Genomic DNA, 17,545 nt, shown 5'->3' with positions numbered 1-17,545 from the left:
ATATGTGGGAGAGATTCTGAATGTGCAGAAAGTTTTGAACATAAGCAGATAAGTTACAGTTTTTCCCAAACGTACATTTATTTGTGGCAGCCTGCCACAATATCAACGCTGACCGCCACATATTGATATTCGATTTTTTACTAGGCCTATTTAAAATCGTATTTGAGCTGCAGGCAGCGCGTATTCAGGCAGCACATCCTCTCACTTGTCTCTCTCATTCATCTCTCGCTCTCTCTCCCTCGTTAACACAGCTGCACAAATCTGTCCAACACAACGCTGTCAATGTCGGAGACCCAGCTATTAAAAGTTATTAGCAAGCATGTAAGGAGCCTAGCTAATAAGGAGCGCTAAGTTAATGTTAGAATACAGCTGGGTTTTCGAGGCTAGCATGCTGTATATAGCTGCGCCACAGTTACACTGTCATTCTGTGGGAAACAGAGTTATGATAAGTTATTAACAGATGAGCTAATAAAGTCCAGTCAATAACTGAATTAAAACGAATTAATTCATTACGGAGATTAAAAGGGGCCACAAACACATTTATACTTACCCATAAAAGAAGTGGTAAGACTTAATCATGTGTGTTGACTCAGCAGGGATGATATTAAATAAGTTGATCTACAGGAGAAAAACATTTAAAAGCAATAAGAATGCCTGAGAGCCTCACTAGATTATATTCTATTATAATTATATATTTTGAATTGTCACCTGCCACCTGAATTTTTAGACATTTTTTTTAGACAGAAAAGGCAGAAATTGGAGGAGAAATTTTCACCAGAATGCAGGAAATTAAGTGTTTTATGCTCAATCTTCTGGGGGAGGACCCCATATACCTCCCGCTTATTAAGTGCCCCATCCAAGAAAACAGTATCTGGCTTCACACAGTTTCTTCACACAGTTGTTACCTTTTCCATGTTTTTAATAACAATAGTAGCAATTAAAAAAAATCAACAATATTCAGGGCAAATAGCAAACCTGTTTTTTGATGGGGGGCGGTAAGGGACCTGGATAATGGATAGGGGGGCGCTGGCCCAAAAAAGGTTGAGAACCACTGGTCTACACCGTGCCCAGTCGCTTTGCAATCTCCTGTCCCTGTCCACCCCAATGCCCCATTCCCTCTCCGATACCTACAATGGGTTGTATCGCTATTACGACCGGCGCTGGGGCCTCTCTGCAGCGCCACGCATCTTTCTAAATTCTTCCATCTCACAGAGAAAAGAAGTCGGGTCGAAACGAAATTTGCTTTATTGGCATGAATGTTAATACAACAGTACTGCCAAAGCTAAAGGAAAATACAAAAAAACCCAATTCAATTCATATAGTTAATCGAATAAATAAAATAAAATAATTGATTTCAATACATTGGATATAGAATATTATTATCTAATATTGTTAATTGTAATTTTAATTACAGCTGTGTCTCCTTCTGGCAACAATAACAGCAGTCATCTCTGCACAACACTTGGCAGTTTGCACCTTCCTTTCAAACGTATTAAATACAGATGCTGTTGTACTCGCTTGAAATTGCCTTTAGGTTTGGTAGATCAAATTGCCTGTAGTAAATAAATGTATTTGCATGTTACCCTCCCACTACTTTGCACAATAAAATTGAAACGCCCCACATTGCATATTCATTAAGGCAAAAGTACTAAATGAACAACAGGTGCTATCTTGCACTTTTGAAAGACGTTATTCTGCGTGCACACTGTAAGTAGACCAGCTTACGTATTAATTTGCTGGTGATATCAAGTTTACACACGTTTTTACTCGTGCAAACCGTTAGTAAATCAGGCCCTACGTGTTTGGTGTTAAATGATTGCTTGAGTTTTCTCCCTTACGTTATCTTTGAAGCTTTATCCACCCTCTAGCTCTTCTCAGGTTACTGCACTTATTTCATGCCTTTCTGTTTTTCTCACAGAAATCATACATTTTTTGTGGGATTTTTTTGTGTTGTCTCTCTTGCACTCTTCTTCTACACCACTCCTCCCTCTTTATTTGCATGTTTCCGTGTTAGTTTTATTGTCTCTCTATAGGTCTCTACTTCGACTCCCTTCCTCCTCTCATTTTACAGTTTACAGTGCTTGTCTGTATTCCTTCTAAATGCTTCCTTTATGTCAACTCCTACCCTTCACTTTACTGTTGGTGCCACTTCTCTCGGCCTCTGTCTGTCCCCTGTCTCCATAATCCTACCTGTGTTGTGTCCATGAAGTTTTATTATCTCCCTCATGCAGTCACTGGCTTCCTTTCTCTCTCTTGAGTGTTACTTACCAAACGTTGGCTCACTTTGTTAATAATGATAGGTCGTCACTGCCTCAGGTGGCGTACCCTTCACTACAGTGAGTCTGTAGAAGTCATAACACAGCTGCTCTGCTATAGCAGATTGGATCAGTTAGTCCTTTCTGGGACCTTGTGAATGCCTTTGTCTGATTGTGTAATTAAATCAAGCATTCAGTGATGGCCTTGATAACTCAGTTGTTCCATTTGTTTTGCTTAAGTTAGTGTGAGGCTGTAAGTGTGTGTGTGTGTGTGTGTGTGTGTGTGTGGTAGAAAGGCTAAACGGAGAACTGTAACAATACTTTTTTTCTGTATGCTACATGACTGTTGTTCTCCCCCTGGGCAAAAGTAAAGTGTATCCATTTGTCAGTCCCTCATGTATAATTCAGATCTAGTTGCAACGCTCTGGATTTCATTCCAAGATTTGCTGTTTTTTACTTGGCCAGATTGAGGGGATAGCATTGGTGTGGTTGTGTTTCCTCTTCCCCTCAGCTATTTCTCCATCTTGTTTTTCTGAAAGCTTCAGCTGTGCAGCATTGATTTTCCTCTCTCATTCTTTTGCCCTCTGAAAATATCAGCTGTTGCAGTAACAAAGAAGGGCAGTTTTTCCCACAGCTTCTGAAGGGAACCTTAGCCCAGTCTAGCCTAGCCTAGCCTAGCAGTTAGTAGTAGTTATTCTATTTATCAGAGACATGAGTGAGACGGAGAGACTGTGGTTTATCTGAACATTGTTTGGGAAGTAGAGCCAAAGAGCAACAAGCATAGGTATTAAAATGATGTGTTTTCTCTACATCTATCTTTCTGTCCTTCACACACTTGGCAAACATACTATGCATGTATCACATATTTTTCCTGATTTAATAACGGCCCCTGTCTCTCTTTTCTTTCTTCATCTTTCCATTCCTTCCGTAGTGTCTCTTCAGGACATCACCATGAGGAAGGCTTTCAGGAGTTCCACAATTCAAGACCAGCAGCTGTTTGACCGCAAGTCGCTGCCCATCCCTCTGCAGGAGACCTTCCAGACGTGCGAGCAGCCGCCACCTCTCAACATCCTCACGCCCTACAGGTCTGAATCCAGTCTGTTTGACTAACTTTACGAAAAGTTGGTTTCTGGGTTTTTTAATTGTATGCTAAAAATCAGTAATAATGTGCATTTAAACGACATTTTGCAAGTGAAATGATGACCCTAGAATATAATATGATGGTGCCATTGTTCCAGTCTTTAAGAAAATCCTCACATGGTGTACAACTGGAAGGTTGCAGTTCCTGTTCTGAGCCCAGCATGATGCTAACTTCATCGACCTTGTCTGTTTCCACTCTCTTCAGGAAAAATTACAAAAAGAGACTGACTACTTCACTCTGTGTTAACACAAAAATACCTAAATGGCCTTGAGTTATACCATTATGATGCACTACACAGAGAAAATAGAAAGATGCCGTGAGCTTGCTGTAACCTCAAATAGATGCAAAGTTTGATTTTGCATGTATTTAAACACTTGCTTATGCACCTGGGTTGGTTGGTATATTTTTATAGTCTTGTGACTCTTTTACACCAGGCATCTCTCTTAGCCCTTGAGATTGAGCCGGGCGAGCAGAGCGATAGAGGGAGTCATCTGAAGATGAATAATCCATAAAAAGCTCTGCTGGCCAGCACTCCCTCCCTTTTTATTTCACAGTCATCTCACCCCGCTGCTTTCCCACTTCTGTTTTCCCTCTAACTACTTTTTTTTTTTCTCCTCCAGCATCTTACATGACCCATCTCTGTGTAATACTGTCGCCCTGACCAAGCCTGTTATTTTGTGTGTGCATGGACGTGTATACATATGCACTCACTGTAGGGAGACAGGCGCAGGTGTAGGCTGTGGTGTTTAAATCTGTCGTGGGTGTGTTTTTAATCTCTGGGCCTTGACATGGCGTAGACCAAGCGGGTGTGGGTGTGAGTATCTGCCTTGCTGATGTTATTTCCTAGTCTTACTCTTGTTTCATGCTGGCTGAAGACTAAACATCCCTTTTTATTCACTCTTTTATTTATTAATGGGGATTGTTGAATTAGACATAAAAACTGAGTACCCCCGAGCACATGGTTCAGTAGAGAGGTTTAGGTATGTATTATAGAGTCGGACAGAGACAGTTGATCTACTGGTTTGTCAATGGGAGAAAGAGTGGTGTACATGCGTATGTATTAATATTAGCGCTTTCACTAACAATTATTTTTATTATCATTGAACCTGACAGTTATTTTCTTGAATAATCGGTCAGTTGTTTGGCCTATAAAATGCCCATCACAGGTCCCAAGGTAAGGCCTTCAAAACGTATTGATATATTTTGATGAAATGTCCATATTCACTTAACTATCGTAAGACAAAGAAAAGCGTAAAATCATCACATTTCAGTCGCTAGAACCAGAAAATTTTTTGCAACTTAATTATTAAAATTATTGCCAATTAAGGTTTCTCAAGCAATGAATTGTTTCAGCTCTACTTTATATTAAATGGGACTACGTTGAAAAAGAGAATACAAGCACAGCAAACCATCTCGGAATAAATAAAGGTTAAAATGTGACTGAGTATATGGTATATAAAAAATATATATGTATTGTTCGGTGAGTTTCATGTCCATCCAAGCCTCCTCTCCCCTCCACATTTTCCTGTCCTCTCCTCTCCCCTCCACACATCACACCAGGAGGCTCCCTGGGACACCTCTCCAGGCTGTTCTTTCTCAGATCCACCCAGAGCACAGCTGCTGTACTCTCTCTGCTTTCTATCTCTCTCTTTCACTCACACACATACACACTCACACACAAACACACGCCTCAAATATACGCGGTGTGAATACCATGCATAATGATTTACACAAACACTCAAATACTACCCGCAGTGCACACACACTACAGTAGCGCTCTCTCTCCAGCCTTGCCTTACCCCATTGTTGAATTCTATTTTCTTTCCCTTTGTTGTGTTGCATATCATTAAACTTTCCACTCTTGCCTTTTGAAGCTTTTTATGTTCTGTGTTTTTGCTCTTATCAGCATCATCATCATCAAATTATTTCCTCTCAAAGCCTAGTGGCAAACACTGGGTGAAGGCAGCTACACATAAGTTCAAGTCAGGGCCACTGAATGGTCAGGATAGACCAAGTATTTCCTTTTAGTGTCAAAGGAAACCTGAAATACCATTTTTTATGTTTTAATTATTTTGACTTAGTTTCTAAGAAATATTGTGTTGTCAGTCAGATTAGCATAGCAAATGGCTCCAAATACTACAATACCCATGAACTTCGGCTGCCGTTGCTGTGAAGAAGAAACCAATCATTGTGCATTCATGTGGTGTCAGATTAATCGGAAAAATGATTTCCCGAAAATTCTCGTTAACGTCCCCTGAAGTCGGAACAACAACTCGGAAAGTCAAAGAAAATTTGCAAGTTGCCGACTTGTTAATGTCATACATGTAGAAACGTGGTGGACAACATGGTAACACAAATTCAAAAGGCTTTGCTGTTGCTGTTGAGCACAAAACAAAATTTACCCAGAATTCAAAGCTAAATGGATTTAAACTGCAGATTGTGTTTTTTACTGTAATCTTGTGCTTCTGCCCACCGATGGTGGCGCATGTTAACAGTTTTACAGTTAATTTAAGTTGTTGTTTTTTTTCACCGAAATTCACTTTGGGATCTGTACGTATTCAGGCTCGTACCTTTTTGATTTTCTTTTTTTTTTTTTTTTTTTTTTACGTCTCATATATCCAGTTAATTTTGGACGCCATATAATATTTTGGACTGATGATATGTACAGGGCAGTTTCATGTCCATCAAAGCCATATAAGTGCTGTGAGTCACGTAACAATGTCTATGGGGAAAATGAATGGGATTTTTACTTCCAGAACAAGGGGTGCCAGAAATGGCTCCTCCCACATTGCAACTCTATTGGGTCTTTCCACCACAAGACATTCCCCACAGGACCAAGAACCTTTTGATGAACTCAAAGTTGTCAGTTTTCCCTGTGTTTGGAACTACATAAAGTCCCTACTCCCACGTTAAGAATTATTGAGTAGAGTTTGCCAGGCAAGAATTTTACTGATTGGTCAAACACAGACCGAGGCGCTGCTACAAATTGTGCTTTATTCATAAAACAAGGAAACAAGAATTGAAGGTTGTTTGTAATTGAGGATGGTCCCAAGGTCTTTGACAGCCTTTCTACATATTACACAAACGGATCAGGTGTAAATAACATACACAGAAAGAAGGACATTTGGAAACGGCTAAGAAAGAAGAGAAGAAACAACAGCAGTGCAATAAACAAGGCTTATCCCCATGTTGATATAAAATGACTTTTCCAGACAGGATGTGTGGGCCTTTTGTGTGTGATAATTTCCTTGTCAATATTGACCTTTTGATCTGATAACTACCTGTGCCCATCAGAAGTCTGTTTTTAAATTTCCCTTCCTGTCTTCATGGCACTGTTCCCCCTAATGACCACCAACCACAGAGGCTTCTGTAATGCAAGTGAAGAAGACAGAGCTGTGCAGAGCTGAGAGGGAATAAATGATATGATATGAAATAAACTGTGTGACAACTTATCCATTTAAATTATATTTGGGCTTAAAGTTATGCATAATTAAGGATGTGGCTGCTCTGAGTGACCGGTGGATGCCCTCTTAGGTTGCTAGCCGCTAGGTGGTTGTCATGGTTGTTAGAAACACCCGTGGCCAAGTCTGAATGACCATCGTTAGTATCTTCACCTGAGACCAAGAGGAAATGCTTGTTCAGTTTCCTGGGAAGTGATGAAAGGACAGCATTGTAAGTGGGGGATAAGTGGTGGCGTAGACGCCCTCCTCTGTTCAGCGACGGCTTCTCAACCCTGGTGTAGATGGCTTCCTTGACACCTCTTTCAAACCATCCATCTTCTCTGTCTAAAATGTGCACCTGGTGGTCCTCAAACGAGTGTCCTCTGTCCTTCAGATGTACTTAGACTGCAGAGTCTTGACCTGAGGAGTTGGCCCTTCTGTGTTGAGCCTTGTGTTTGTGTAGTGGTTGTTTAGTTTCCCCAATATACAGGTCTGTGGATTCCTCACTGCATTGGACCGCATACACTAGATTGCTTTTCTTGTGTTTGGGTGTGCGTTCTTTGGGGTGTCCCAGTATCTGTCTTAGCGTGTTCTTGGGTTTAAAAAACACAGGAATGTTGTGTTTGTTGAAAATCCTCCTGAGTTTCTCTGATACTCCAGACACGTATGGAATCACAGTGTTGTTGTTGTGTTTGATCTTCTTCTCCTCATCCCCTGTAGTTTTGGTCTTCTTCCTGGATTTTGTGGCTGTTTTCACAAAGGTCCATTTAGGGTATCCACAGGCTGTAAGTGCCCCCTTCAGGTGGTTCTGTTCATTCTCTCTGGCTTCTGCACTTGTTGGTATGTTTTCCACTCTGTGTTGCAAAGTTCTGATGACTCCTAGCTTATGCTCCAGTGGGTGGTGGGAATCAAAAAGTAAGTATTGGTCCGTGTGTCCAGGAAGGCCAAACTGTTGTGGGCATCTTCTCGTGTGAATTTGATGTGGCTGTCCACGGAGTTGATCTGTGAAGGCTTGCACCTCCTGGGCTTTTATTTTGACCCACGTGTCATCCACATACCTCTACCAGTGGCTCGGTGCTGTTCCTCTGAACGAGTGGGATTTTCCCTCCACTTCTTTCATGTAGATGTTGGCCACAATAGGTGACACTGGTGAGCCCATGGCACAGCCATGCTTTTGTCTGTAGAATATTCCGTTGTACTGGAAATAGGTGGTGTTTAGACAGAGGTCGACTAATTTACAGATCTGGTCAGAGCTGAGGCTGGTTCTGTTGTCCAGGGTGTTGTCTTGTAGTAGCAGTTTCCTTACGGATTCTACTGCCTCCATGGTGGGGATGCAGGTGAACAAAGAGGTCACATCATAGGACACCAGGGTTTCATCTGTGTCCAGTTTCAGTTCTTGGACTTTGTTTACAAAGTCAGTGGAGTTTTGGATGTAGTGAGGCGTGTTACCAACCAAAGGGGAAACGTATTCTAGTATCTTCAAAAGTCCAGTTGCCCTTGACCTCAAACTTCGTTGGATAACTATGACCTGGATGACTGAGAACCTTCACAGACACCAGACACCAATAGGTGATGTCACTGACACTATTGCCGCGTTCCAGACTGCTCTGAACTGGGAAATTTCCAAATTGAAATCTCCGACTTCCAACCTCAAAGCGTTCCAGGTGCATGGTGGTGCATGACGCCGAACTGGCTGACCGTGACAAAGTGTACACACAGTAGCACCCTCAGCAGTGCTTTAGGTGTTAAGTTAAAGGATCGCAGTTTAAATGCAAAATGACATAAATAGCCTATATGTTACTAGTTAACTATGTACCTTTTACCATTTACAATGTGTGCTTCTATGGGCGCTGACATTGTTTTCTGACATTATTCAGCTGCTATTCGTACATAGTTTTTCTCCGAGTTCACAAGTAGGAAATCCGACTTCAAGTGGCGTTCCAGGATAGTTTTTCTAGTTGTAGGTCGGAAATTTCCCAGTTTTGAGTTGCCTGGAAAGCAGCATTAGTCCATGTTTTATACAGTCTATGGCTGAAACAGTCAGTTGGTTAACTGATTAGTCCATCAACAGGAAATTGTTCAGTAACTTTGAAGTTTGGCTCATTTTTCAAGCAAAAATGCAATAGGAAAAATTTGTTGCTTTTTATTAGTCTTACATTATTGTAAAGTGAATATTTTGGTTTTGGGCTGTTGATTGATCAAAACAAGACATCAGTTTTGAATTCTTGGAAGTTTTGGAATTTTCCATCTTTTTTTCCAGTTGGGGCACCACAGTACCTCACCCGGTCGGGCGCCCCAAGTACCCTTACCCTTTGCTGCAGATTAACTCCCTTTTGATTAATCGACTGACTGATGCAGCTCTAGTATTACCCAAAGGTTGAGACATTTTGCAGCTTTCTTTCACATGATTTATGTGATGTTTTTATTTAGCTTCGTAACAGAAAGAAAACTTCTCCAGCATGCCAACCAAAATGTAACAAGATTTCTTGTTTTCTCTGGTCCTTCTGCAGGGACGATGGGAAGGAGGGTCTGAAGTTCTACACCAATCCATCCTACTTCTTTGACCTGTGGAGAGAGAAGATGCTGCAGGACACAGAGGACAAGAGGAAGGAGAGGCGGAAACAGAAGGTATGTCTGAACAGTTACAAGCACATGGTGCCAGCAGTGCACAGTACATTTTACTTTCTCTTGATGAGCATTTGGGCTGCCAGTACACAAACACATGAGGTTAGCACGCAAGAAGACATGACTTGAGAGTGAACAAGAGGCTTCCTGGTACACGGATTGATGTGTCCTGCTTGAATAAACCGACAGGGTGATTCACTGATAGATTCACATGCCTGGCTTCATACCATGTAGTCCAGTGCATTCATTAGCAACCATTCGTAGATTAATCAACTCTCCCTCTGGTCAGCCCTCTTAGTTATTACTAGTGTGATCATTACATCTAATTAATGGGAGCATCTGCTGTTCACTTGCCCCTGCAATGTGAGTCACCTCTCTGCCTCTGCACAAACAAACAAACACACCTCACTAGGAAGCTCTGTACACACACAAACAAGCACAATCTGTTAACTAACGAAATAAAAGAGCTCTTGGACATCCACTGAAACACAGAGCTGTGGCCCCCCTGCTCAAAACAGAGGGATTTCCCACCCCCAGCATCAGGAGCTCTAATCATGAGCAGCTTGCATTTCCCTGCATGGGAAGCAGGGCGTGCTCCACATTTTGCCCCCTCGCAGTCAATCAAAGCTTATTACAGCCATGTCAATGAGGGATAAGGAGAGTTACTTTCCACAGAGTGTTCATGTGAATGAAGAGGATATAATTTGTTGGTTATGAGGATTTAAATGACTGTGGGAACGGTCCAGAGAGGACAGAGCGAGTTTTGCCAAATAATTAGTTGGGAGGATGAAGTAAAATTAAGGATATTTATTTTCGGTTGTTCCGGTTTTGTATTCATCACTTTTACGATAGCGTAATAAACATACATACAAAGCTCATTTACAACAGTAGACAGACCATATTTTCTTCAGAAGTTAAGGTCGATATGACCGCTTGTAGCCAAAGCTCATTCCAGTGATATTCTAATTAAAGCTCCGGGTGGGCTCGGCTTGTAAAGCCACGCTCATTTCCCTCTTCACCACACTGGTAGTTAGACGGACCCCATGGAAAGGCCTAGAAGACATTCACAGGGAGAGCAGGATGGATTTGGGGAATTACGCACACATATTTCTTGGTTTGTGTAACCATCGTGGTTGGGTAAATGGTCTGAATGAGGATCAGGGCAAATCCAGTGCGGAGAGGATATGTGTGCGTCTATGGAAAGCATTCAGAATCATCCACTGGAAGCGCGAGGGATGGACAATTAGTCATGCACAAACGTACACGCACACTCGCATATATCAACTCAAATGGGTGTAATTTATGTGTATAAGTCATTGATAAATTTACACCTCATCACTTCACTCATCACTGAGTGGTTCTTCCACACCATGCCTCTCAGTCATGGTGTTCATGAAGTGTGTGTGCTTTTTTGCAGTAATTATATACACTGTTTGCACTCCACCTTATTATTTCACCACAGGATTACAGATATTGTCTAGACCATTCTTTGCTTAGAAGCTTCTAAATATTTTTCAAAATGACAGTTTTACCATTGTGCAAACTCACATACAAGCAAGGCCCACAGGCATGGATACGCAAAGGGAAATGCTTAAAAAAAGATCTACATCGACCATGACCATGATCTACCATGCAGCGTCAACGACCTGACAGGCCACGCCACCTGCCAGTCAGCACGGCGAGATTGGTCTGAGATTGGCTGCCAACACATTTTGTTCCGCGACAGACAATGTTCCAGCCCTCTCGCTCTTTCTCTCCTCCCCAATGTCATTCAGTCTTCACTCTTACTCTTGCAACTTTATATTATGAATAACAGCAGAGCATTGGGCAACATCGTTAAAATAAATATAATTTATAATAATTGACATATACCATTTTTAGATAATCAGTATATAAAATCACATTTAAACTTATGATATAGATGTTTAATGCAATGAAATGTGTTCATCAAATGTGCAAAACAAAACCTGCTATTACTCCTTTTCTTTGTTTTTAATTACATTTTGCTTCCAGTCATTAATTTGGACAACAAAACTTTATAAAACAGTTACACATTATGATCATCGCAATACGATTCTACAAAAAGTCAGCAAACAGTAATGTTGAGTTGTCACCCAACCTTATTATCAAGAATTTTTAAACATACAGAACTTGTAATTTCATATACTGTATGTTTTGTTGGACATACCGAATGGTAGTAAGGTAAAAATCCTTTACAACCTCCCATGTCCTTACCTGAGGTCACATTTGAGCAAGTAAAGAATGAAAAGGAAGGAGAGAAGGAAGAAGGAATACGAAAAAGGGTGAACGCACATGGCAGCCAGGATTTCTAATGGAGGAGATCAATAATCAAAGGACAATCCAGCAAAAGAGTTCCTGACATGTTTCATAATTATAGATCAGGTCTTGTCTTAAGGGAATTCTAGCTTTATGTAGATGATTCTCTAGAAAAGTTTTCTAAACAAATCACATCTTGAATCCACTGAAGCAGGAAGGAGGAGTTTGGATGCCTTCCAGTGAGTAGCAAAAGCAATTGATATCAGCTGGTGTACAGGGAGACACGGTTTGTGGGTTCAGATCAAAGGTTCTTCTTAGAGGAAAGACTACAAATTAAATATTTTAGCCCAGGGTGTCGAAAGAGCGGCAGTCATGATAGAAAGATATTATTTAGTGTGTAAAGGTACCTCTTTGGCAGTAGTTACATTACATTTATCCCAAGCGACTTACAATTGCTATATATGTCAGAGGTCGCACGCCTGTGGAGCAACTAGGGGTTAAGTGTCTTGCTGAGGGACACAATGGTGTCTCACAGTGGATTCGAACCCGGTTCTCTCACACCAAAGGTATTTGTCTTATCCACTGCTCCATCACCACCTCCTAGTATTATTTGAGTGATTTATTCACCTTAAATAGGTCCAGTTTCCAAGCAATCTTGACTTTTCCTCATATTAAATGTCAGTGGTGTGGTTAGTATAATATATCACAGAAAATAGGTCTCTGTTAGGAGAACCATGTAATCTCTGCAGTGTATCTCCTCGTGGAGAGATGGGAATCAAAAAAAAAGTTGCATGTAAAAATAAAAACTAATCATGTAAAAAATGCCTGGATGATTCATTTGTGGCAGAGTAAAAAGGTGGTTACAGCAGAGAGAGCAACTTGAATGTTTAAAACCAAAATGCTGACTGAAGTGATTTAATTCTCCACGACCAAAAAATTAATTCTGGATGCTGGTACCTGACAAAAAGTAGTACATTTACAGTGAGCCAGTTTCTGCACGTCCCCTACTTAATCTTATTCAGTCACCAGACATTTTCATAATGAGTCCCATCACTCTAATAGTTAGTCCAAAACCACATTTACACACACTGCGTTACACACAAGCGCACGCAGATTAGCAGCCAGTGATAAATGAAAAGCATCACAGAGCAGAGAGAAGGGAAAAGAAGCCTACAGTGTTCTAATCTCATTAGCTCCTGTGTTAGCCTCACCCTCAGCGGATTAGCAGTAGACTATGTGCCGAGCAGAGGGAGACTGAGAGAGTGAGAGGAAACCTCTGGGGACTCAGGAGAAAAAAAGCAAAAGAGACACGGAGAGAAAGTTGGTAGGAGAGGAGAAAGAGAGCATCGCTGGCTCTCTCTGAGATCAGTGTTTGAGTCCACGCTACGTCGAGGTTTGTCTCTAGCGTCTGGATCGCCCTGTGGAGACACCCCTTTGGCTCCGCCTCTCCTACTCCTGTCTGATTAAAGGCAGCTGGAAATGCCTCATCGTCATAATGGAATATATTGACATTTAAATTTTAGCCTGTTTATTTCTATTGTCTGTCCAATAATTTTGGATTTGTTCAAGTCTAAAGATTTACTGCTGCCAGTCCTCATTAAAACCAGTAGGTGTTCATTGTTGCAAGTTAATGAGACGGCTTGATTAATTAATGAGCAAATATATAATAAGCATTTTTCCACATTGTCACAGGTCAGTCTTAGACCTGATTAAATTGCAAACTGTCAAAGCACCAAATCTTACAACATGACTGATATATACAAGAATGTATACTCTACTCATTTGACTCATACAAGATGTCCGTCAAAAGTCAATATCGGGGCAAATGATAAAGGTAGGGTCCTGCACATGATCTGAGGCTCAGGAGTACAACATTTCATTGATAAAAAAGTGCTTCTGACATGAGGAATGTCTCAGCTTTTAAGCTCTCTAAGGAGAATGTGGTGGGGCCAGCTGTTATGTAACACTGTGCCAGCAAATGCATCAGTGTCTATTGATTTAGTTAATTTCTAGTACATATTGTATAATATTTATGTTTTTACATTTTTTACTGCACTCCAGAGCAACTCTGGAGACACACGAGGCAATCGCTGTGTGCAGATGCTGCCCTCTAACCACACGTCTGACCTGAGGAAGGCCTTTTTTTCAGATCGAAACCTTTTTTATTCATCAGTAAAATGTTTCGCTTCAGGGAGTGTGTAGGAGCTTTTCTTTACTTACTAGAGCCAGAATCTGCTCTAAATACCATGGAATCCCCAAAATATTGCAGAGAAACATACGGTATCAGTAAGCAAAGAGCGTTAAGTCTCCACCGTTACTTCTGTCAGATACAAATTTCCAATGTTAAGTTGACTTCCCCCTCCCCAGAAAAATCACACTATCCTTAAGCCCCCCCTTTGCTGCGATTGCCATGGCAACTACTCCATTGCCATTCAAGAGACTGAGACAGCGGGCTTGGAGCATTGAGACGCAGAGATGGACCGACACTGACACCATGAACAGCGCCCTGCTACAGGCCACAGCAGCTGTACACATCCAACACAGACACGCTGAGCTTTTTGTGTGTCGCGAGGCACCAAAAAAAAAATGAATGACTTCCATCCAGAATGTGGAGGACATTCAGAGCACTGGAGCTGGATGTGCAGATTGTTTATTTCTCCGAAATCGTAGCACACGCAAATAGAGAAATGGATTTCATGTTAAATGTTGACCTTTCATTGTCGTGGTGCTTTGGCAATATTGACCTCAGCTATCATTAGCTTAATTAGGCTTTGATTTAAAAAAATCATGTTTACAAATGTCATTGTCTTTCTGCAACAGAATACGCTTGTTAATTATTTCCCAGTTACAGCATGTACCAGGCAGCCCTAATGATTGTTTCTTGACCACAGAGGAGCTCTCCAGTGACTGTGATTTCAGCTGCAGAGGTTTTGCTTCACCATCACCTTTTTTACACTTGAGGATTGAAAAATGTGCAAAACATGATTTTAGATGTTATGCAAATATCTCGTTAAAGCAGCTATTTGCATGTAAGCAAAGGAATGTATTCACTAAATTAACTTTTGGTATGTTCTCCTACTTTTCCTACTGGTCAACTTGTAATGCACAAATTTAACCGGCAGCAGAACAATGACAATAGAGATGGATCACATGAAGATGAAATCATGCACAGTCACTGTTGTACACACGCTAAAGGACCTGCACCATTTGGATGCTTTGCTCCAAGGGACAGGTATGAAAATGTGGTGACTTCAAACCGGATCTCTGTAGAGCTAGATTTAGAAGAGCTTAGAAAATGGACAGGAGGCTGTGTTTGCACAATTTAGGACACTAATTGTGTTCTCCTTGTAACTTGTGCTAACAGTTTCAGTTTTTGTTAGCCTGTTATTGCTGGTACATGAGCAGCTAATGAAAGTGAGGCAGGACAGTGGTATTCTAACTTTGGACTGGTTTAGATCAAGGTTGCCATTGCAGACAGTGCATTTGCATTATTGCACCCCTTTTTCTAAAACCTACATGCTTCTTGTATTGAAAGAAAAAAGAACTCTGTGTGCTTTTACCAATTATAGCGCGTGGACACCATGGGATTAATCGTTAATTAAAACAACTTTCACACTCAGAGTATTTTGTTATGTCAGCTATTTTAAGCCACACGAATATAATTGAACATGTGTGCGATATTTTGTAACGTTTCGATGGTAAAAATGATAGCATTGGTGCCCTAGAATTGTGTCACGGTAATAAACAGTTGTGGAAATACTGCTTTAGGATCTCCCTTCCTTGTTCCTCTCAACCTTTGGCTTTGAATTCTCTTTTCTGAATCCTGGTCGAACTCTGTCTGACTGTTCAGCTGGAAATGCCTTATCTTGTGTGTCCCAATGGACTTATGCGAGTCCTCTCTGAAACCCCTCCTCCCTTCCTCACTCCCCCAGAGGTAAGACCTTCCTCCCCGCCGCCTCTGCCAGAGCATCTGCTCCCCACATGGTAGCCTGCAGCCCTACCCCACTCCGCCCCCGCTCTATCCACTCCCCCTTTCTGGTTTGCGCTGATCAAGTGAGCTCCCCACTTCCACCCCGTTACTAACAACCCTCCAGTATTTACCTGCCCTGACTGCATCCCAGTTCTACTCTTGGGATAGAAGACTAGGAGTCCTTTAAAAATGTTTTTATCAGTAATCCACTAAGAAATGGGGGAAATTGTTGGACTAAATTTGATCCTCTTCTAAATATATTTAGCAGTTCAGACAAGATGTCTGACTAGTTCTTCAGTGCATTTTTGTTTAATCCCAGAACAGGGTGCTAAGTTTTAAATGGAAAGCTGGCCTTACGCTGCATATTAGATGGATGGTAGCGATGGGACCCATGTATATGACTTGAGAGTGTTCATGTCACAGGATAACTCAAGACAGTTAGTGAGGGTGTACTGTGCATTGACAATATATCTCCATTAAACTTGGGTTTTATGCCTCGAACAGCAGACGCTGGCTCACATAAGGCGTCCTTATTTACTTGACTTTCATGCACTGGATTGTATTATGAAGCGTCAAGTCAGACACATCTGACAGAAAAGAAGTTTGACGTGAACGCCATTTATAAATCTCGTAATTAAGCTTACCGAACGTGCAAATCCAAGTGGAGGTACGATGGTTGGCACTCTTCTGACAGTCTTCTGAAGTTCTCATTAGCCGTATCTTTATTCTGCTGCAATGAAGACAAGCAATATACATGCAGAAAAGTTGTGGGCAATGCAAACTGTCAATGCGATAATAATGTCGACAATCTTTTTGTTTGTTTTTTTTTTTTTGGTTGTTTCATCCATTTATTTGGGCATGTTTACTGTCAGCCAAGCTTGAAATAAAAATAGTAGATTATTTTTAAAAAATCCAAATAAAGTCAGTGAATTTGGGACACAGCCATGGAGTAGACGCCTCACTAACAGCAAGGTCATACACTCAGTGATTTTGTGTTTAACTGCACGTTTGCGTTGGTGTAGTGGTCAAATAACACCGTCTGACACGTTTGAGCAGAGACGTCTTCCTCTTTGTTACAGAGATCAAATCATGATACCTATAGATACACATTTTATTTTGGCATTCAACATGCTGCTCTTCATTTGAGCCCTTTACGTTTTCCTAGCTTGCTCACCAACCTTATTTGATATTGCCACGAGGCTTCATCATAATACAGAATATCAGAATGTTGCAATAGAGGTGACTGCACAACCAGTATATTCTAAAGCCAGTTTTTGTAATTGTACAATCATAATTTTATTACATTCATCAGTGAAAGCCATATCCGTAGATAATTACTGTAAAAGTCTGCACAACCCAAATCCAATAGATCATCATCATCATCATCAGCAGCAGAAGTTTGTGTATTGTGTGAAGAGTTTGTGTTAATGTCAGCAGCTGGGTGGTCCTCCCTGTGGGGGTTATTTACCCAGTAACATAGCTGCAGTTCTGCTGAGTCTGTCGCATTAAAAATTGACTACAAACATACGGGGACACACAGGTACACACACACATACACACAGAAATATTGCACATCAAGTGAGCATGAAAATGTGCACAGGCACATGTGAACGCATTCTGTACATAACAAATCCGTGACTGCTGCATCACACACACTCACAGTGCTTGCACAGTGACACTTTCTCTGCCAGTACCAGTCCATTCAGATGAAGGATGACGACCTAGCTGAGGCACACAGCCCTGTTAAATTAGCTACATTTGTAACGGTGGTGACAAACACGTGCATGCGCACACACACACACACAGGAGATGCACCGTTTCTCATTTTCTCTCATAC

The 17,545-nt window shown here is 41.2% G+C and overlaps 1 protein-coding gene across 4 annotated transcripts in view; it reads left to right on the top strand.

Moving 5' to 3' along the window:
* wasf1 (WASP family member 1) overlaps positions 1–17,545 on the top strand; it is a 64,277-nt gene that overhangs the window by 36,483 nt on the left and 10,249 nt on the right. For all 4 annotated transcript variants that reach the window (XM_046061154.1, XM_046061156.1, XM_046061153.1 and 1 more), the window contains 2 exons: positions 3,187–3,340; positions 9,347–9,464. In XM_046061154.1, the coding sequence (XP_045917110.1) occupies positions 3,187–3,340; positions 9,347–9,464 (272 nt within the window). The remainder of the gene's footprint in view (positions 1–3,186; positions 3,341–9,346; positions 9,465–17,545) is intronic.

Source organism: Micropterus dolomieu, linkage group LG10, assembly GCF_021292245.1.
Source record: "Micropterus dolomieu isolate WLL.071019.BEF.003 ecotype Adirondacks linkage group LG10, ASM2129224v1, whole genome shotgun sequence".
In the NCBI taxonomy this organism is placed as follows: Eukaryota; Metazoa; Chordata; class Actinopteri; order Centrarchiformes; family Centrarchidae; genus Micropterus; species Micropterus dolomieu.
This window is presented reverse-complemented; position numbering and strand designations above follow the sequence as displayed.